Source organism: Chiroxiphia lanceolata, chromosome 6 (genome assembly GCF_009829145.1).
Source record: "Chiroxiphia lanceolata isolate bChiLan1 chromosome 6, bChiLan1.pri, whole genome shotgun sequence".
In the NCBI taxonomy this organism is placed as follows: Eukaryota; Metazoa; Chordata; class Aves; order Passeriformes; family Pipridae; genus Chiroxiphia; species Chiroxiphia lanceolata.
Window position 1 is genome coordinate 50872111 of NC_045642.1, and position 21533 is coordinate 50893643.

Consider the following 21533-nt stretch of genomic DNA (forward strand, 5'->3'; position numbering starts at 1 on the left):
TATCAAGTAGTGAGGATGTATTAATTTTGTCTACCATAAGCACAAAGCAATAACAAAACTTTATAGTACCTCTTCATTTTCAAACATGACCCTACGAGAAGAAAAAGGAGAAGGCTCTGGTCTTCTAATATCACAGACATCCTTCAAAGAATGAGACCCTCCTTCTTCTTCCTCTTGAAAGTTATTATCACCTTCTTCCTCCTCAGCTGCTATCCTTTCCAGAATAGAGTGCACAGCCAGAGGGTTTATTTTCAATACAATCCTGACATTGGAGAAGTTAGGCAGAATAAGCCATTAGATATGTTTATAATGTTTATATTTAAGCACTGTCACATGTCCCCTAGTTCTACTGGCTTGCCACTAAATACACACAGACTAAATAGCTCAAAGAACAGGGATTTTTTTTTATTAGATAGTAACATATTTTATTACCCAAAGCAATACCGCTAAGAAAAAAAACAAACTTACACATACAAAGGGATATGGAAAAACAACCATCAGATGAAAAAAAATGTTACTGTCTGCTTTTTTCAATTCCATCAGGTGACCATTTAGGTGACCATTTTTTAAGAAAAACCTGGCACTCTCCCAAAATAATGCTTGTTTCACTAGATCATTAACAGCTATTCAAAATACTCTACTGCGTGATGCAGTATATTATATGTAAACACTGTTACAGAAAAATTTATTTGTGCTATTATAAAAGAAAAAATCTCCCTACAAACTTGCTGTCAGGAAGCCACTAAATTTTGTGGCATAAAAAGTACACAGCAAATTCTGTAGCAAATCTAAAACTGCCTCTTTAAACATTTTATTACATGCTTCAGTTGGTAGGTCCTTCTCTTCAGTAAGTCCCAAGTACTGTATTGCCTTGCATGTGATACAAGCTGCAATAATTCAGTCTCAATATAGTTATTCTTACTGTTATTCTGGCTTATTAATATATTATATAATTTATTAGATAATTATATAATTATTATTAATAATATATTATAAACATATAACATTAATATTAATATATTATTATTATATTTTTAGGCAAAACTTGATGGGGAGTCATTTGGTATTCAGTCTTGAATGCAGAAGTAGGAGAAGAGGTAAAGTGACAAAAAAAATGGGAGAAAGTTTCAAGTCTAATCATTCATCTAACTTTCACTGACATTCACTCAAGAAGTTTTTTATACTTCTTTTGGGGCCTGGGGTTTTTTATAAATTCTTGAGGTCTTTTCACTAGTTACATGTTCTTTCTTTGCAAATTATTTTCAAGCATTTATCACACAGGCATTCTGCATTAAAAGCACAAAAATAACAGTGTTTCTTAAAAATCTAAACAACCCACATTAAAAAACCCCAAATGTTTTTTTACCGAGGCCAGTCAAAATTGTCTGATGACGATGTTACATCTCCATCTGTGCCACCAGACACTTGAAAAAATTTTATTGGTGTTTCTGCATTACCTTCTTCAAATGAACCTGAATAGAAAGAGATTTTTTAAAAATTAACACAAGAATGACAACTGCTAACTTCAGGTTAGCTGCTCCTCATGCTAGAGTTTAACGTAGCAATTGTCAATGCTATTTACTAAGCTACTTAGGCAGATTTGGTTGTCTCTTCCTCCAAAAAATATCAACTTTTAGAAACAAAAATTATTTCACATTATTTTCTAGCTAGCAGTAGTTAGAAAACAAGATGTTTCTAACGCACAGATATCTGCATTTGCACTTATAGCATCACTACATTTTGTCACAGCCTTGATAAGTACATGAAATGACACATAAGCAGAGAAGGTTGCAAATATAAATCAGCTTCACAGATTTATTACTTTGGGAGATATTAGAGGCATGAAATTATTAAAGTTCTCTCGATGGTTATTTAGGGAATCAATCACAGAATCACAGAATTGTTAGGACTGGAAAGGACCTCTGCAGATTATCTACTCCAACCTCTCTGCCAAAGCAGGGTCACCTAGAGCAGGTTACACAGGAACACATCCAGGTTGGTTCTGAATATCTGCAGAAAGGGAAACGCCACAATCTCCCTGGGCATCCTGTTCCAGTGCTCTGCCACCTTCAATGTAAAGTTCTTCCCCGTGTTGAGGAGAAACTTCTTGTGTTTCCGTTTATGTCCATTACTCCTTGTCCTGTCTCTGGGCACCACTAAAATGAGTCTGGTACCATCCTCTTAGCACGTCACTTTGAGATGTTTATATGCATTAATGAGATCCCCCTCTCAGCCTTCTCTTCTCCAGACTAAAGAGACCCTGCTCCCACAGTCTCCTCATATGAGACATGCTCCAGAACCCTCATCATCTTTATTGCTCTCTGCTGGACCCTCTCCAGTAGCTTCTTGTCTTCCTTGTACTGAGGAGGCCAGAACCAGACACAGCATTTCAGATGTGACCTCACCAGAGCCGAGTAGAGGGAGAGGATCAGCTCCCTTGACCTGTCAGCCACACTCTTCCTGATGCACCCCAAGACACCACTGCCCCTCTTTGGCCACAAGGGCACACTTGCCAGCTCATGGTCAACTTGTCATCCACCAAGACTCCCAGGTCCTTCTTTCCAGAGCTGCTCTCTAGCAGGTCAGCCTTCAACCTGTACTGATACTGGGGTTACTCCACTCCAGGTGCAGTGCCCTACACTTGATCTTATTGCACCTCATTAGGTTTCTCCCCACCCAACTTTTCAGCCTATCAAGGTCCTGCTGAATGGCAGCACAGCCTTCAGGTGTATCAGCCACTCCCCCCAGTTTTGTGTGGCCAGCACCTTGCTGAGGGTGCATTCTATCCCTTCATCCAGGGATTCTTCATTTCTAGACTAGACTTCTAACTTACAGAGCTGTAGTAATCTCCTATGAATCTGCAAAACTTACCTGGGATAGAGAACCGAGAGATACATGAAATTGAAACAAACTGGTATAACAAAGTAACAGAAAATAGAAGAAATACTAGCTCAAATCTCAAAAACCAAGAATGCAAGCACTACACCTATATACATTAGCCTCCTATTACTTTGTTTTCACTTATGTTGGTATTTAGTACAGAGCACTAAACTACAGCAGAGATATCTACTCAAAAATTCAGGTGGAAAGACACTCCCTATGTTAATCCATATGAGAGGACCTTTTTCTCAACTACACAGTATCTGGGAAAATAAAAAGAACATTTAATATAATGTTAACATTCTTACCAGTTAGCTCTTTAAAGGTAAGCTCTAATTTAACTTGTTCTGGAGTTGACCCTCCTATAAATTCAGTTTTAAATTCCATATCTGTAAATTCAAGATGAAGAATCTCCTTCTGAAGTGATTTCTTAAACCATGGTCCTCTTTCTTGATCTGACCGTAGGTCAGGTATTGGGAAGCGAACAGAGAGATTTAGTGCTGGGGCAGTGACTTGAACTGAAACTCTACAGTTTGCAGGAGTATGTGAATCATCCAGAAAAACTTCAGTAAATGCTTTATGCTGAAAAACAAAGTAAACGGAAAAAAAAATCTAAATTAGAGAAAACTGCATTAAAAGTGACTATGGGGAAAGCTGTTTGATGATGCAATACCTAAAAAAAAATATTATTTATGTATCACAGAAAACACACATTAAGGCCAACTGCTATTAGTCTTAGAATATTTTTCTATTATTGGTGCTGTTAAGATTCTATTTAATTAGAAGTAAAGTATTTGCAGAAGTTAGCAATCCTTTAAAAAAAGTCTATTTTTGCATCTTTCTTTTTCTCTTATAGACAGAGTACCAAACAATACTCAGCTGCAGTTAGGAAATACTGTGTCTCAGATATTTTTTTAAAATTGTTAAGAAGCCAGGAATTACAATCCTGTGTATTTGCCCCTTTCAGCAAGTCATGTCATCCAGCTCCTGTCACTGACATGTCCTTCAAAGCCTCCCTGAGTGTAGCGTTTTGCTGACCAACACTGAAAAGAATCAAACTCTCAGGACACAACCATATTGATAGAAATGATTGATGTCTTACACATTCTTTAATTAAGGGTTCTTTTAAATAGGTTTGAGGATTGATTTTTTTGGAATCGATCGATGCAGCAATAAAATTACATGAAGATATTTGTTGCTGTGTAGTTAATTGTATTAATCATTCCACAAGTACTTCAAGAAAATTAGTCCAGTTTAATGTTATTGTGCTAAAACTTCTGTTGGTCCCCAGTCACTAGAATGCAAAGCATATGCTCCCCATTCTCTCTGTGACCTACCCCAAAAGCAGATAGAGAGAGCCAGAAGCAACTGGGCTGACTGAGACACAAAGATTTCAATTGAAAAGTGTAATTGTCAGCAACAGTTTACATCAGTTGCTGGAGAGCATGATGAGAGAGTTCAGGGATGAGAAGTCAGTCAAGATTCCTCTTTTTGGCTCAGTTCTGCTTGCTTCAAGAAACTGAGAATTTATGCAGTTTGTGAAGCATCTACCATTGTCTTTAGATGTGTTATTAAACATGCAATCACTGAATCTAAAATGAGAACCTAAGTCACATGGCTACTGTTCTGTGTCAGAAGTTAAAAAAAAAAAAACAACAACAACAAACAAAAGAACAGAACAAAAAGAAACAAAAACCCCCTCACGTTAAAAAAACAACCCTCAACCACCACAGATCAATCAGAACCAGCAATCTCAGGCTTAGTGCTATCCTGCCTTCCTCCTGCAAAAAACCCAGCAAGTTTATTAATCTACCTCTCTTTTAACTTACCAGACTTATGTGCTTATTGTAAGAAGCATACATGTGAGACGCCATCATCTCCACTGTAGTTAGTTTCTGTGGCTGAAGTAAGGAATTCAATCTGTCTACAATACTAATATCCAGCTCACAAAATACTGGACTTAACTTTATTTGTAACTCTGCCTTCTGTGGTACAGAACTGAGTCTCCCTTGACTACCCTAAAAAGAAAGAGAAAAAGCAGTAAAATCTTTAACAACAACAACACAGTGAAACAAATCATAATAACTGAGAGTTAAGGACTCTCTGTTTTACAAGTTAGATAGCTTTCTGTTCAAATAAACCAAATTAGACAAAGGTTATTACACAGAAACTTGGTCTTTTAAATCTGCCACCTTACCTGAGGTCCTCTATTATCTGAATGCTTATAATGCAGCTGAAGGCATGGCACAGTATGAGAATCATTTCTTTCTTCAGAATGAAATGTCAGCAGCTTTAGAAAAAAAAAAGTATTAAAAGTACTTAATAAATAAGGAGGAAAGAGTTGACACAGGAGAAGGTATTTATGACATTTTACCTAGAACAGACAGTAGGTAACCCCACATTCAAGTCAGTGAACAGAGCCCCAGCCCAACTGCTTACTCAATGCACTTACTCAGCTACTTTATTGGATGTCTCTGACCATTAAAAGAGATGGAAGAATAATCATCATGCAAAGAAACCTTTGCATTGCTCAACTCCATTGGTTAGTTTTTAGAAAACATTTACTCTAACTCCCAAACTGCATTAAGCAGATTTAAAAGAAGTAAACTAGTGAAGTTTGGCTGCTTGGTGCTATTCCTGTCAGGTATGACAGCAGTCAGATTCACTATCTGAGCTCAGAATTAAAATAGAAGGTGCATCTTAAAACCATAACATATTTAAAATAGTAAAAAAAAAAAAAAACCAAGAAAAATTTAAATTACAACCATTTTAAAATCTAGCATTGTCAGTTATACAATTAAAATTTCTTTGCTGTGGAACTCTATATTTTACATACCTCTGTATAGTGAGGCTGCTTGGAATGAAAGTCAGTAGAAAAAAGGCATTCCAGGAACTCCATATCACCAATGGATAAATCAGTACTAAAACTTCGAGAGGCAGTCCTTTGTCTTTGTTCATAAGACACTTTGATGCCAGTACCTATAAACCTAATTATTAAAATTATGAATTATGAAAAGTAGCATAAAACAATATCAAAGTCAATAAAAATAACAAAGTCAAGATTTAAATATGCAAAATACGATCACTACAATCCTTTTAAAATCATTAAAAGAACCATAATTTCTTCAAAAATATGAAAATATCTAATTATAACAGATTTTGCAACAAAGACAATGGTGCTCACTTATGTTACACATTCAGCAATGGTCAACATAGAGAAATTTGTAAAGAACATTTTCGACATCTAACCTGAGCTGCAAGACACATAAATCTAACATCCTTAGATAGACAATGAAAAAGTCAAATGTCTCAGAAAGTCTAAATTACATGCATAAGGTAAGAAAAGGTATATACACCCTTACATATTTTACTTCATACACTGTACTGGGATGGTAAAAACCTCTGCAAAAAAGGACTATTGACTGACTTTATGATTTTGTTCACACTTATATTTCATCCCTATTAATACACTATTTTGCACTAAGTAAACTCCTAAGCTCCTTCAAGCAGAAATCACTACAGTGGAATAAAAATAGTCCTGTAAAACACAGCTGTTTCTAAAGCAATAATTACCTTAATGATTCTTGACTCTAGACTTCTGTGGTAGAAACTGTACCTAGTTTAATCCATCTATTAAAAAGCTAGGTGATTTTAATGTTTATAATATTTTTTTTCTTAATTTAAAAAAAAAGTCTTGGACAACAGATGTCAAAATTCAAGACTATTTTGAAATTAATAAAGAAGTCTAATGCAATTCAAATATTAAGTGACACAATTCCTATGGAAATAAACTTACTTAATTCAAATTTACTTAAAATATATTTTTGTTAATTATATTTATTAATAAGCAAAGTTATACCTAAGGTGATCATGAGAACAAGCTTCTGCAAATACTTCTCGGAAGGACAGAAAATCTTCTGTTGAAAACTTAACTGGCTCGATCTTTTCTATTCGGGCAAAGAAATCCCGAGCCATTGGTGTCAATGGGTTAAGGTTCAGTGAACTTTCAGGTGGGGGTAAAGGGTCAATATGAAGTACAGACACTGAGAAAGTTCCAACTGCCAGTCTAAAAAGCAGCTCAGGTCTGGATTCATCCACAGAAACAGATCTGGATGGAATAGCTGAAATACAAAATTAAGTTCACGTAATTTTTCAGCAATAACACATTTATAAAATCATCTTACTTTTGATTTTCATTTCTTTTTACCAAGTTGCTGCATAACAATTCATTTTCAGAATTATCTGTCTATTGTTACTTACATGTCCTTCTTAAGGAAGTCTGGTGAACCATATTGGCTGCTAGCGAAGAACCTCTTGGAGGCTGTAATTCTTGTTTGTTACGATCAAGAAAATCACCCCAAGTTGGTTGAAGCTAGAACAAAAATATATATGACCTTAAATTTGCAAAGAGTTGTTAGATATTAGATCAAACACAAATAATAAGGTAAAGAAACACAAAAACCCAACATGTATAATCAACATCATGCCATTTCATGGGGTATTAGTGCTCAACTTATTAATGCAGATTTGCTTCACTTTGGGGTATGCTTTTTAATTCTATGATCTTCTACATCCACATATTTTTAAAGCTGAAGTTGCACTCTCCATGTGCTTTTTACAGAGAAATGGGAGAATATATGCTCAACTATTCTCCATGGTTTTCATTAAACAAAACACTAGGCATATAACAAATTCGGCAAAGATGGTGATAACAACAACTTAAGTTTTTATGTTGTTTGAGGAATAATGTAATACAACAATTTTGTACTTTTTATTGTCACAGCCTGTGTAGTCTATGCTGAAAAAAAACCCAGGTGGCAAACATGCAGCTATTAAAAAGAAAATGAATCACAAAGCATCCCACATAAGCTTCAAGGCATTTGAAAACACATTTCTTAGCTTAGTGGCCAAATAAATGAGAAACATTCCATTTCAATTTCCATAGCAGAAAAGGAACACTATCAACTCTAAACACTTTCCATTGTTCTTGATATTGTAAAGAATGCAACAGTTATGCAATGGTGTCAGACAAAACTGTTAATTTTAAAAAGATTTTAAATATAGTTAATACTATACCACTGTAGTGCTCAGTGGAGATCCTGCTGGTGTAGTTGTATATGTACTGGTTAAAGACAAATCTAGATCCATGGTTGGAGGGTCTCCAAGAGGTGGAAGGGAGGAAAGGCTGTGAGACATGTCCATTTCAGCCATTGAGAAGAAAACTTCTTCTTCTAATAAGAACCATAGATAGTAAAGAGTTATTTTCTTATTAAAAAAATCACTTTACTTTTAACAGAAATGTATTCGTAAGTTTACAAAGCTAACTGCTAGACAGAATAAGCAGCTAAATATATTATTTACAGAAGTTCCAAGGTTTCTTGATGCTGAGACTAGTAGTGTCTATGGAGAGAGACTTAAATAAAAATAAAAATCAGAAGGAAAAAACCCTAATGACCACTAAAACAGTTAAATGTCTCATTTTCATGTTCAAGGTGGCATATTTTATAGAAATTCATGCACTCTCCTTTTGACAAATCAAAGTTCCCACTTTCACATTAAAAATAATTAGCAAAAAAAATTGAAATAAAAATATCAGGAAAATACAACTATTAGATGTAATTTCTATTCTAGATGTAATTTCCTCAACCATACATTTGAAAAGATGTTACACTGCATGTGCATTTGCTGTGTGCACATTAATATAAACCAAACAGTTTTAATGAAATACTGAGTCAAGTCTAGCCCGATACCTAAAATAGTTAATTTTTTATTCAACTTTACAATCAATAACTTTGACATCAAATAACCGTAATGCTATTTCAATACGTAAGTTGGTAAGATTCAAAGCTGAACACTCAATTCAAACAACGTTAACAACTGATTATTTGCTCTGTTGCGTGGTCTTTTATACTTGCCACGACTAGAAGGTGTTCTGGCACTCTCTGTCTCATAGAAGCTTTGTTCAGATGATGCTCCCGCAGATAAAGACTCTTTTCTTAAATAACGTTTCAGCTCCATCTGAATCCGGTACTCATCCTCCTGTTGCATTGGTCGGTTCTTCCTATCTTTATTTGACAATTCTATTCTGTTTAGACTCTCTGCATTCAAAAAAAAAAGGACAGAAAGCCCACTGTAATTTCCTTAACAGTAGCCCTAAGAAAATCCAAAAATTAATCTCAAAATTAACTGTTGCTGTATATATATGCATCTGTAGAGATATATAGATAGATAGATAGATATACAAACACATGTCTGTTGTACATCAGATATGTATTATGTGCATTTTGTTGGTTTGAAGATTTTACCTGTCCAGAACAGACTACTCTCTCCCCAGCATTCATTAACTTCAAGTCTGAAGAAAATATTTTAAGGTCATATATGCAAGTCACATATAATATTAGCATACCTTTGTCAGTCAGCTTTAGGGACTAAGGTCACAATCTCTTAAAGGTTTTACTATTAAGGAAGTTTTAAAATTTCAGGTTTGAAGATCACACACACATGGGAAGCTATATGTAATACTTCTCCAGTTGTCCAAAAACAATGAACAAATCCAGCACAACAAATATATCAGTATCAGAAGAATATTAATTACCTACCCAGGACATGGGAAATCTTTTTGAAAAGATTAACTATCTACCCTAATAATTGTTGTTACATAAAGTAGATGGGGGAACAAACCAAAACACCCTCATCCTTCCAATGCAGTAGTTCAAACACTGCTGTTAATTCTTCACCAATATGGACAAACAGACTCAGTTACTGTCTGCTCTATGACTTCTGTGCCTGCCACTAAAGCATAGGACAAAGAAGGTAAGCTACTCTCGTGAAACAGCACTACAAGAACCACAATTGGTTTGGTCTCCTGATTTTCTCCACTTAGAATTTTCTCATCTCTTGTCCTATTATATAGTACTTGTCAAGCCTTATTTGTTATTTTTTGCATTATTAGCATTTACAATTTGCAACTGAAATCAATAAATTCATCATAGCCCTAATTCAGAGCAGCTACAAAACATTTTGCTAATATCAGATAAACATTTATAATAATTCACCACAAATATTTTTTTTCCACTAAGGAAATTCATTTATCTTGCAAAGTTCACTTTTTGGTCATTGCAATATATATTTAAATTTTACAGAAATGTTCACTTGCCTGGTCCAGCAATAGCTGCTACCATGTCCAAAAGAAGATGCACCTGTCTCGGTGACAGAAATAGATGTACAGAGTCTATTTGTCCATCTATATCCAACTAAAAAGAAAAAGGAAGAACACTTTCAAGAACACTGAAGGAATTTTTCTCTGTAAGTCTTGAATCAAGTATTTTGATAATAGATTTTTTATGCTTTTGATGTACATATAGCCATTCCAGCAGTATCTTCATTTTCTGCACAACATCTAGAAATTTAATGTGTATTGCTTCCAACCTGTAGCTTGGCAGGATAAATGCAAATGCGTCACTATCAAGTTAAAATAAATACACAATCTCAGAAGAGAAAACTTCAAGAATTTCATTCATCTGCTAATTTTTTTCCTTTTAATAATTCCATAAATAAACAACTATATAATGTTAGTTATTACATACTAATTATAAAATATTGACATCAGCACCTTCTGAAATAGACCTTAAAACTGTGAAGGGTCTCTTCAGGACATCTCTTTAGTATACAGATGAATAAATTCACATACTTTCTTCATGACGAGTGGGATGTTTATAGAAGTCCAACTGTTTTGAGATGGTATGCAACAAAGCAAGCCACTTAGCTTTAGAAAGCAAATCAAAGTAGAACTATCTTAAAGACTTGTATGGACTTATTTTTCAATTCAAGAATTGAATACTCATTGTATTGGGTGTGGCAAGGTATTGGCAGCGAGGTTTTGCTGCTGCAGGGCCGAGAGGTCAGAGTTTGCCTAGAGCTGGTTCCAGCCAGACCTGTAATGGACACACCTCAGGACACAGCTGAACCTACCAGCAAAGCTGGTAGTGACTCCTCAAAAAGATATTTAAGGAAGGGAAAAATGCTGCATGGGCAGTGAGGAAAAAAAACAGCAAGAGAAACAATCCTATAAACACTGAGGTCAGGGAAGAAAGAGGGGAAGCAGGTGCTTCAGCTGCCAGAGCCTCTGGAAGAGATCACACCAGAGTAGAAATCTACACTGCAGCTCATGCAAGGAGATACTCTGCAGCATTCAGATGTGCCCTGGAGGGAGCCTGTGGGGAGCCCACACTGGAGCAGGTTCCTGGAGGTGCTCAGCCCATGGAGAGGAGCCCACATAGGAACAGATTCTCATGTCAGGAACCATCATTCATGGAGAACCCGTGTGGGAGCAGGTTTATCCTGTTGGACTGTAGCCCATGGATAGGACCCACACTGAAGCAGTTTGTGAAAGAATGCAACACAACGGACCTGTACTGCAGTAGGGGAAAAGGGTGAGGAGGAAGGGGCAGCAGAGAGGAACCGCTATGAACTGAGTGCAATCCCTCAATTCCCCATCCTCCCTGCACTGCTCAGGGCAATGAGGAGGTAGAGGAGTTGGGAATTATGAAGCAAAGTTAAGCCTGTGTAGAAAAACGGGTGAGGGAAAGTTAGTTTAGTTTGTTTCTCAGCATTCAACTCCATTCTGCTTGGCAATAAAGTCAATTAATTTTCTCCAAGTTGAGTCTGTTGTGCCTGTGACAGTAACTGCTAAGTGCCCTCCCTGTCTTTATCTCAATCTATGAGCTTTTTCATCACGTTCTCTCCCGCTGTCCAGTTGAGAAGTGTCAGTGAGAGCAGCTGGATGGGTGTATGACAGCCAGCCAAGGTCAAGCCACCACACTCATGGGAAAAAACAACCAAACAAAACAAACAGGCATGCAACTGAGTGCATTTATATGAAAATATACTTTTGCACCTAAGGACCTTAAGGGAACATTTACCTAAGCAGGGAAAACAAATGATCATTTAGTTCTGTATACTGTTCTCTATTTTTTCCATCCTTTGGAAAGAGTTGTAAGAAAATGACACTACTGAAATGTGTGTACTTGACATGAAGTTACAAAGCGCACTTTGTATTTTACATGCTTGAAACGTCTGTTGTAACATAATTCAGTTTCCAGAGTAAAAAAAAGAGTTGAAACTAGACTAAGCAATATACTGTATCCATGTTCTTTTCAATATGCATGAACTCTACTTGATAAACCAAAAATCAGCTCCTTCTTCAATTTTGTCAAGTAGTATTACATCCATTCATTAGTTTGGTTGTTACTCTTATTTAACCTAACAGCATTTTTACCTGTACTCAAGAACAACTTGCAGAGATCACTGCTTAGTCTTCCGTTATATTGAACATTTCGTATAAAACAAAAGTTACTCTCAACTCTGCCCTTGACATTTTTCTGCCAGCTATATTAAGATATATCTAATGAGATAAAAGTGGAAAATCTTCAGCAACATCTGGATATCAATTAATTTAAGGGTGCTAACTGCATTAAGTATTCATGCTTTTGAAATAGCCAGCATTTTTCTACTTCACACCAAACGAAATTTTATTTAACTTTTCAAGGCCCCTTCTTAACTGAATTAACAAGAAAAGTTAAAGATTGACTAGAAATTGCTGGACATAAAAAAAAACTTTTCTACTCCAGTAGAAACTTTATGCTTTCTATGAAATATAGTATGGTATACAAGACAGGTCAATAGCCAGTTTTAAATTTGGAGACAAGGGGAATATATTTACACAACTTTACTTATATACTCACACTTTTTTAGGAAAATAGGGCTTTATTTTCAACTGCTTTGCTTCCTGCATCTTTATGTAAAATAAATATTACATTTATATAAATATAAATTTTTAGTATTTCATTATGGCATTATTATTTGATTTACTGTAGATTTTAATATAAAAATTCACAAGTAGAAATGTTCATGTTAGTTTTATAATGCTGTAAGTCTGAAATTATTTAACTTAATTAATCATTTACAGTTTACTTGTAATTGTTGAAGAGAATTACACCCTTTTAAAATCAAAGTGATTTTAATCAACCACCAGTTACACATTCCACATATATGTAGGCAAATCAGTCATAGTGCTACAAGAAAAAAGGATAAATGAATAATAGCAGGAGTTTCACGAAAACAAAATAATTTTCTCAGAAGTAACTCAAATACATAAATTCATAGAACAGAATCAGAGAATCATTAAGGTTGGATCATCAAGATCAACCTTCAACTGAATACCACCCTGCCCACTAAAACATATCAAAGCACCACATCTACTTGTTTTGTTGAACACTTAAATTCAGACTCTTTCTAACATACAGAAATTCTCCTTTAATGGATTTCAGTTTGAATACAAAGAATATACAAGAAAACTAAGTGCATTCTGCTCCCTTGAGAATCTTAGCAATTTTTGGATGTAGTAAAAAAAAAAAAATTCTACAGAACTATTAATTTAGTTAAAGACCAGGAAAGCATGACTAACCTTAGCTCCAGGAAGTACTTCATTTTGCTTTAATGTTAGGCTCAACTCCATTCTACCAATCAGCTTACAGATCTGGACAGGGTCAGAAGGAGTAATTTCTGGCAAGTTTCTTGTTAATTGGGGATGTGGTTCATAAATGATTTTTGGATTCCAGCTAGGTGAAAGCTTTGGTTCAGTTGCCTTAAAACGTTACAGAGAAAAGAATAAGAATGTACCCCATTTCTTAAGAAAAAAACAAACCAGAAGCATTTCAAATAAGCATATCACACAAATAATCATTTTACATAACTATAAATATGACAATGGCATTGAAAACATGTATTGATAACTGTGAAAAAAACAAAGCATGTAAAATGTGAAGCCTTAGGCCTTTGCAAAAAAGAGGAGCAAGTTTCCACAGTAAAGTTGCAACCAGATTCCAATACAATATGTCCTAAACTTTACTCAGTCCTAAAGTCTCCATTTTCTTCCCCCTCCTCAAATCAACAGCAATTGATTATAAAACTTATCAAACATAGATTCAATTAAAAGTTCAACTCTTGTATCCTTTAGAATTAACCTAGTATATTAGTGTAACAATATATTCTTTCATCAATTTACACCCTCATATAAGGTATTTAATTTTACCAGCTGTGTAGCTGAACACACTGGGGAGGACTTTGCTGATGCAGGAAACTCATCCCAGAAGAAAGAGACACCCGAGAGCTGCAGTAACTTGTGAGCAAAAGCCGTGGGCTGATGCACATTAATTCCAGAGCACTCATCTGCAGTTTCATCACAGTACATAGTTCTGAGAGACAAAAGAAAGGAAATAAAGATGGTGGGTGCCTACAAATTGTTACTTCTATTGGGCTCCTTAGCCTTTAAATTTGTACATGCTCTTTCTCTTCATACTATTTACAATGCCATTCACTGTCACGAATGGAAAATCCACCTCTCTGAGAATGGGTGGAAACTTTAAATTTTCTATGGAACACCACAGGAAAATTGAGACATGCTTCCACTGCAAACATACCCCAGTGTATTATCCCTACATCTAATCTGACCAGAAGGTGAAGGAGTCTGCCCAATGCTTCTAAACTTATCTTTCCATTAGGGGACACACAATTCTTGCTTCAGAATCTGAACTTTTTAAAACTCTGCCATCTAATACTTTTCTGTTGTCTAATAGCACCACTTGAAAGTAACATTCTGTCAAAATGAAAGTTGAAAATTGAGAGAATATGCTACAATCCTGTAGAATTTCTATGATGTCAAATTTCTTATAAGAGAGAGTATAAACAGTCAACTCTTAGAAGATGCAAGTCTACACATGATGGTATTTGCAGTGTAAAAATATATATACTTTTCCGTAAATAAATTCTATCAAACATCAAAACAACACGTTATTTAACAGTTTGTTTCAATATAGCTTTTAAATCACAAAAGGTTTGTTCTGGAAATGGACTTCCATTAGAAAAATAATCACAACTGATTATTAATCTTTCCTGAACCGAGCTTAACAACCTGAAGCTTTCAAATGTTTAAACCCAAATATACTTCATTAGCAACTCTCAGTAAGCATCAGTTTTATCTGGTACTGATCTCAATACTTTGCAAAAAGTATGATTACACTCTCCTATAGTAGATTTTAAAAAAAAAATCTACTTTAAGAATGTGTAGAGTATTCTAAGCTCAAAATAATTACAGAAGTCACGTGGGCTCTTTTGAAAGCTCACAAAGGACCTAAACTCTTTCCGTTTGTTTGGGTTTTTTTCCCCAGGAGTGTACCTTTCTTTCTGAAAAGATCTGAAGTGTCTTACTCAAAAGGGTTGGTCACTTTTCTAAACTGAAGAGATGGTCTGATTTGCCAGCAATCTACATAAAACTGTTGAACATCTAAGAAATGGTATTCATTAACTGTGGAAGTTGATGAACACTTTTATTTGGGAAAATAACTCAGAACTCTTCTAATTCGATGGTTGAATATCTTTAGTGCAAAGATGTTAAGTGGAAACTGAGTGGAGAAAATGCTCCACTCAGAAGAGGTACTCAAGAGCTAGTGTCTAACTGTATACTAAGAACATGTGTGCAGGAATGAAATGTATTCTGCAAGAAATGGCAAAAAGTGCCTTAGGAAAAAAAAATCTACATATTAAAGAAAAAAAATGTTTACCTTTCAATTCTGACTTCCAGTGCAGTTCCACTTTTAGAGTTCTCTGGCACATGTTCTATTCGCAAAACAGTATCTAAAAAGGTAACTTTCACTCTTCTTAGAACTTAAAAGATAAAACAAAAAAATACAGTGTAGGCAATTAAGTCAAGTTACTTAACAAATACTTTTGTAATTAACTCTATTAAACGGTCTTTCATTTTGTTTAAGTTCTCAGCCCTTATTTCAGTGGAAATAATTGAGTTTAACAATGTAACAAGACACCAAGAGATAATGGTAACTCCTACTAAATGTCCAATATGTACATCCATACTGTACAACTGGTCTTTAAGGCTTGGATATTTGAGTGAGTGACAGCTCAAACCAAATTGTTCTGTAGCTCAGTGTGGATGATCCTCAAAGAAAGTATCTGCTTCATTGTGCACCATGTCTGAACTCCTAAACCTTGGGCAGCACCACACTGCTTGGACTGAATAATTCCATCTCTAGATTGAACATTTCCCTTAGCTCACACTTTTCAGCACTAAGTTCTCCACCACATAATGTGGCCTTATTTTCTTCCATTTAAAAAAAATACCTGCAACAAAAGAACAAGATTTCTAAAGTATTTCTATCAACATGGTGTGATTATGGTGGCATGATATATCATAACAGGTCAGCTTTGCATAAAAACAGCTGAAAAAACATTCTCCATTTCTCCCTCAACATCATCACTACTAACAATCTAAGTTTGTGTGATGAATTAAACTGGTATCTCCAAAACTAAGGTATCTCACCAATCACTCAGGTGCAGATTTGATTGGATTTATTCTGTTGAAAACAAACATCAACTTGCCCTGAAACATGGTTCATTCTGTCCACTGAAGGAAGTATACAAATATTTTAGTAAGTAAATAGGGCATTTTTTCTCTGCTTCAAAAGCAAGATCAACTGTCCTCCCTTCCTCTTTAAATTTTACAAGTAATGCTAACAAATGAAAATTTGTCAGAGAAGTTATGGCAATTGAGATGCCATTTTGTAAAACCAAGACACAACATAAACCAAGTTAATCTCAGATGTTAATTCAGATTTCAGTAATTAATTCATACCTGTTTCAATAGTTTCTGCAAATTTCTCAAGTCCTTCAAAAGGCTGGGACCCTTCCCCTTGTTCATCTGTCAGTTTTTGGCTAAGACACTCTTTTGCAAGCTGCATACTACTGGTCATAAAACTTGACCAATACATAGGCTCAGAACCAGATGCTGTGGAGTAAAAGAAGTCTTAATAAATTTGACTGTGAACATTATGAAACTATAAAGACAAAACAAAGTAATACATTTGGCATACCCAGGAAAGAATTTCAGTGGTTTAGTGAGAAGTCATACTTAAAAACAAATTTAGTTACAATCTCTCTTTATAGACTTTACTATTTTAAAATTATTTTAATCTACTTAGATTCCATTGGTAAGATTCTGGTATTTGAAAACTCATTGTAAATAAGAGGAAACCAAGTAATTAACAGTGTAACCAGTCTTCAGCACTGGTTTAAGTGAATAATTTCTGGAGTTCTTTTACTATGTTGGTATGCTTTTGCAGGTATAATTGGCAAAATTAAGTAAGTCCTATTTTTAAGAATTATTTCAAGGTTTCTTATTCCATCTGAAACATATCCTACATGAAGAAAGACTAAACAAGGTTTAAGATGTTATCTTAGCATATTAGAAAACGTTTTAAATGACTAACATAGACCTGATACAGTAAGTAGAACATAATAAAATCATAGAGCATGGCAGGTATTAAGCTGAACAAGTTTTCATCAGCCAGATTAATTTAATTGACAGTTCATTCCTACCAGTTAATGCCAAGCCCATTGTGAGTAAATACTATAAAACTGGATTAGAAAAGTTAATCAAATTCAACTAAAACACTCCAGTATAGGCAGAAAAAAGTACTAGCACAAATACAAACACGTTAAACAGGCAAAACATTTCAGTCTAGCATTCAGGTCTGGAAACATCCGTGAGGCTATAGATGTGTGATAAAACCAGCTCTGTGGGGGTTTTTCTACACTGTTTATTCTATTATAAAGCACAGTGCATTGAAGAGAACTAAATGGATGTAAGTGAATAAATAAAAAGTTTCCTCCTAATGCTATCATTCTCTTAAAGCAGTAATTTTACATCAGAAAGTAAGATAGCTCAAAACCTAATTTCAGTTAAACAACTAAGGATGAAATTCAGAGTATATATATGCAAGTAAGTTATTTAAGGTAACTTGCAACAGATGAAAAATAGGTTTTATGCACGCTTTTCTCTTCTTCATGATACTTTTAAAGAAATATTTTATTCCATCTTCTCCACACTATAAAAAGGAAAACAAACTAAAATCCTTCAGACAACCAAGCTACAATTTTCACACATTACATGCTCCACACATGTTATAACAACACATCTTAGCAGAATTTATGGAGGTTTGGTGACCAGTGAAAATTTAGCACTAGATCAGTTAGATTCATCTGGATACAGACAAGTTAGAAGAACTCAGCCAATCCTCTCAGCATTAGATTACATAAAGGTAAGTATTTAGAGTACTTAAAAGTCATTATTTAAGACTGTGATAGCAATTAAATTGCATTACTTGTTCTCCAAATACACAAGAAGAGGCATCTTTTACCCTAAAGTAGCCAAAGAAAGCCAGAACCTTTCTGTAACCCCCCCTTCATGGTTACTATGGTATTATCCTACTGCCAGCTACCAATGCTGACTAACAGCATTTGGCATACAATACACAAAACCAGTAGCTAATCAAAACTCCTTTCCACACAGTATTGGAAGATATACAACAGTAAGAGCATTTTAACATTTTAAGCTATTTAACAGAACAACAACTAATTGAGTTGACAAGCAATTGATGAACACCTGATAGTTTCTTTTTTTTATTACATTCTCTAACATTAATGTATGTAAACTAGATGGCATTTTAAATAAGGTAAAGACTGACTAAAGCAAGAGTAGCCTTTTGACTCTGAAAAACTGTAAAGAATCTCCTTTTCTAAAATGAAAAAATAAGCCTACCAAGTCTTGGTCTTGGCCTGAAGACCATCTCTAATCCTTTTACTTCTAATGCACAGTTATCCTGTAGCAATGACCCCCATGGAACAGATAAAGAAATTGATTGGATAAATCCATCTGTGACTTCCAGAGGTGCATCTGCAGACTCCAGGATCTCATTAAGACACTAGAAGAGAACAAAAAAAAAAATGTTTTTTAAAATCATCTCCATAATTATGCATCTAACTAATAAAACACTTTGAGACTACTAGAAAATGAATTATACTCAGAAAGACAAAAAATGGTCACTTTCAAGTATTTCAATTCCACTGCAATTTGTTTCACATTAATTACCTAGCTTTCAGCATAACACAGATTGCTCTGCAATAGCTGTATAATCTGTATTTTTGACTATTCAAAAAAAGTATCTGCTAACTTACTCTTATAAATACTACAGTACTAATAAAAGTAAATCTACTCTTTCTTTGGCAGTACTTGAAAAAACTGAAAACAGGCTGACAGTAAAAGTACAAAAAGTACCTAAACTCCTAGTGACAGGAGTATTTCATAGCATGTATCTTCAGTGTAATGTTCATTTTCGATTTCTCTGTGACACTGGATCAATGGAACCAAACAATCGCCTCTTGCTGTGCAACATACTTGCCATTTCTAAATCATATCTTTATAGTAAAATGCTATAATCAAGTTGCCCTTAGTATTGTACTAGCTCTGAAGTAGTAACTTCAGATTTTTAAATCTTCCACAATGCTCAGAAAAGACTCCCTTGTTGCATTATATAGGTTTTATTACATCCATACAGACGAAACATATTCTTCTCATTTACGTTAAAAAAAAAAGTGAATCCCTGTTTGTGCCCTGCTTCAAAAATGTAGTTAAAACTGAAGTTATGGAACAAGAACTACCAAGGCTGCTTTAATGAAACAAAAAACAATTTAAATCACATACCAAATTCAGTGAGTGCAACTTTCCAATATAAACAAGACCCTACTAAAGACTGTGGTTGTAATAATAGGACATAATCTTCAACTGGTAAGAAAAAGTGTGAGTTTGACCTTCCTGTGTTGAACAAGGCTGCTGATTCTACATGAGAAAATGCATAAATTCAACATCAAAATTTTTGGAAAAAATAAAAGTTGTTTTTAAAAGTTGTTTTCCATTTTAATCATATTTAAAATGTTCCAATTACATAGAATAATTAAAACATAAACAAAATAAGTTTTCAGAAAATTTCATTTTTCACTCATGTCTCCAGGTGCAAGTTTCCCATCATGTTAACTTGTTGCTCTGCTTATGCTTAATAACTTTGCTTTTGGAATCTTGTTTGCCTTGCATGTTCAGCTTTTCTAGTTTCTGTTCCAAAGTCCACTCAAGACAGCAGGAAAAGACATCAACTTTAAAGAAACAGAACTTGAACAGTCCTATCACAAAATTATTTAGGAATCAAATAATAAGTTAAGATTCAGTGACATAAAAACTTTATTTTGAATATAAATATAAAAGTTCAAATATAAAAGTTCAAATATAATTGAACTTAAACATAAGAATTATACATGTGGTAACAGCCTGAGATAGGCAAAAACAAAATTTCAAATGAAAACTATATTTTAAAATATCACAGGTTCATTTAAATTACTTGAACCTTTATAAAGTACTTTGCTATCGCAGGAATTAAGCTAGCTACCATATTTTGAATAAGCCTGACTGAGATGTGTTTTTACTACCAATGTACATGGTGATCCAAAAAAGGGTATTTTAATACATTATTTATTATTTTAAAACAGAAATTTACTATCTATAAGCAAAAAAAAAAAAAAAAAGAAGCATTCTTGAGCTAAATTGCTTCATAAACAGACCAGTTGTTCCTAGAAAGCAGCAATTAGAGCATTTCAAGTGAAATTTTAAAACTGAAGCACAGCCTCCATGACAGGACTTGTTTCCACATAACTGACCAAAAGTCTCCAGCTAGAAATCACAGTAGCACCAGCAGCAAAAGTGCTATTTGAGGTATATTAACACTCAACCACAAATATTATGCATTACATTTTGATTTTTCTAAACAGTCCAGGTCCCAAAAGGCAAAGGCATTACATTAATAGCCCCGGGTATTCCTACATACCTCTACAATCTATAAACACAATGTCGGCTAAAGTATCTACAGTGCTAAGATGAACAGAAGTATCCACAAAAATGGATACCATGTAAAAATGCAGTCATCGAGGTGATTCATTGAGCACAAGGTTACAATGACTAGGGGGGAAAAAAGAGGTGTAGTACTTCCGCGACATCTGTTTTTGCAATCTGTCATACATGAGAAAGTCACGTGCAGGGAACCTCAAACATGTCATTGTTTACAAGTGGAACAGAAAAATGCTGATCCACAAACGGGAAAAATCACCTAAGCATTACTGTATATTCATTTAATCACTGTGTATACGTAAAGAACTGCATATTTAGTACCGGCCCGTAACTGCTCCTGTTACAAAGTATTTACATTTTAAATAATATCACTCTGACTCGCAAAGAGTGCTCTATACCCACTAGAGGGCATAACAATTCAATTAAAGCGACCAGCCTTACTGTAAGCCTGACACAGAAAACAAGCTGCAGACACAGCTAAAAAACAAATGAACAAACAAGCAAACAACAAACCCTGCTACCATTGAGCATTTCTGCAAATGTCTGTTTCCTACCACTTTCCAACATATTTTCACACAAACAATTGGAAAAGCATTACTTGAAAACATCATAAATTCACAACTATTTTAAAACGTACCCAGCACGGCCTAATACCAGTATGTAGTCTAGTAAAAATGCATTTTGGAAAAACTTAGTAAGCCAAAGTACCTAGTTCATGATCAATGCTACCCTGGAAGTCAAGGACTGACTCACTGCAGTGCTTAAGGCTCCTCACGACAGACACTTGACTGACAGGTAGAATTCAGTAACATTGGCAATTAAACCAAGAAACTTTACAAATTATTACAAA

At 34.7% G+C, this 21533-nt stretch overlaps 1 protein-coding gene across 3 annotated transcripts in view; it reads right to left on the reverse strand.

The window, feature by feature from the left end:
• ATG2B (autophagy related 2B) overlaps positions 1 to 21533 on the reverse strand; it is a 49747-nt gene that overhangs the window by 27010 nt on the left and 1204 nt on the right. For all 3 annotated transcript variants that reach the window (XM_032690181.1, XM_032690182.1, XM_032690180.1), the window contains exons 2-17: positions 18551 to 18713; positions 16586 to 16738; positions 15501 to 15603; positions 13973 to 14135; positions 13346 to 13525; positions 10037 to 10133; positions 8796 to 8978; positions 7957 to 8111; positions 7141 to 7252; positions 6740 to 7001; positions 5717 to 5867; positions 5078 to 5170; positions 4710 to 4898; positions 3189 to 3462; positions 1367 to 1472; positions 70 to 262 (exon numbers count right to left, since the gene is read on the reverse strand). In XM_032690181.1, the coding sequence (XP_032546072.1) occupies positions 70 to 262; positions 1367 to 1472; positions 3189 to 3462; positions 4710 to 4898; positions 5078 to 5170; positions 5717 to 5867; positions 6740 to 7001; positions 7141 to 7252; positions 7957 to 8111; positions 8796 to 8978; positions 10037 to 10133; positions 13346 to 13525; positions 13973 to 14135; positions 15501 to 15603; positions 16586 to 16738; positions 18551 to 18713 (2577 nt within the window). The remainder of the gene's footprint in view (positions 1 to 69; positions 263 to 1366; positions 1473 to 3188; positions 3463 to 4709; positions 4899 to 5077; positions 5171 to 5716; positions 5868 to 6739; positions 7002 to 7140; positions 7253 to 7956; positions 8112 to 8795; positions 8979 to 10036; positions 10134 to 13345; positions 13526 to 13972; positions 14136 to 15500; positions 15604 to 16585; positions 16739 to 18550; positions 18714 to 21533) is intronic.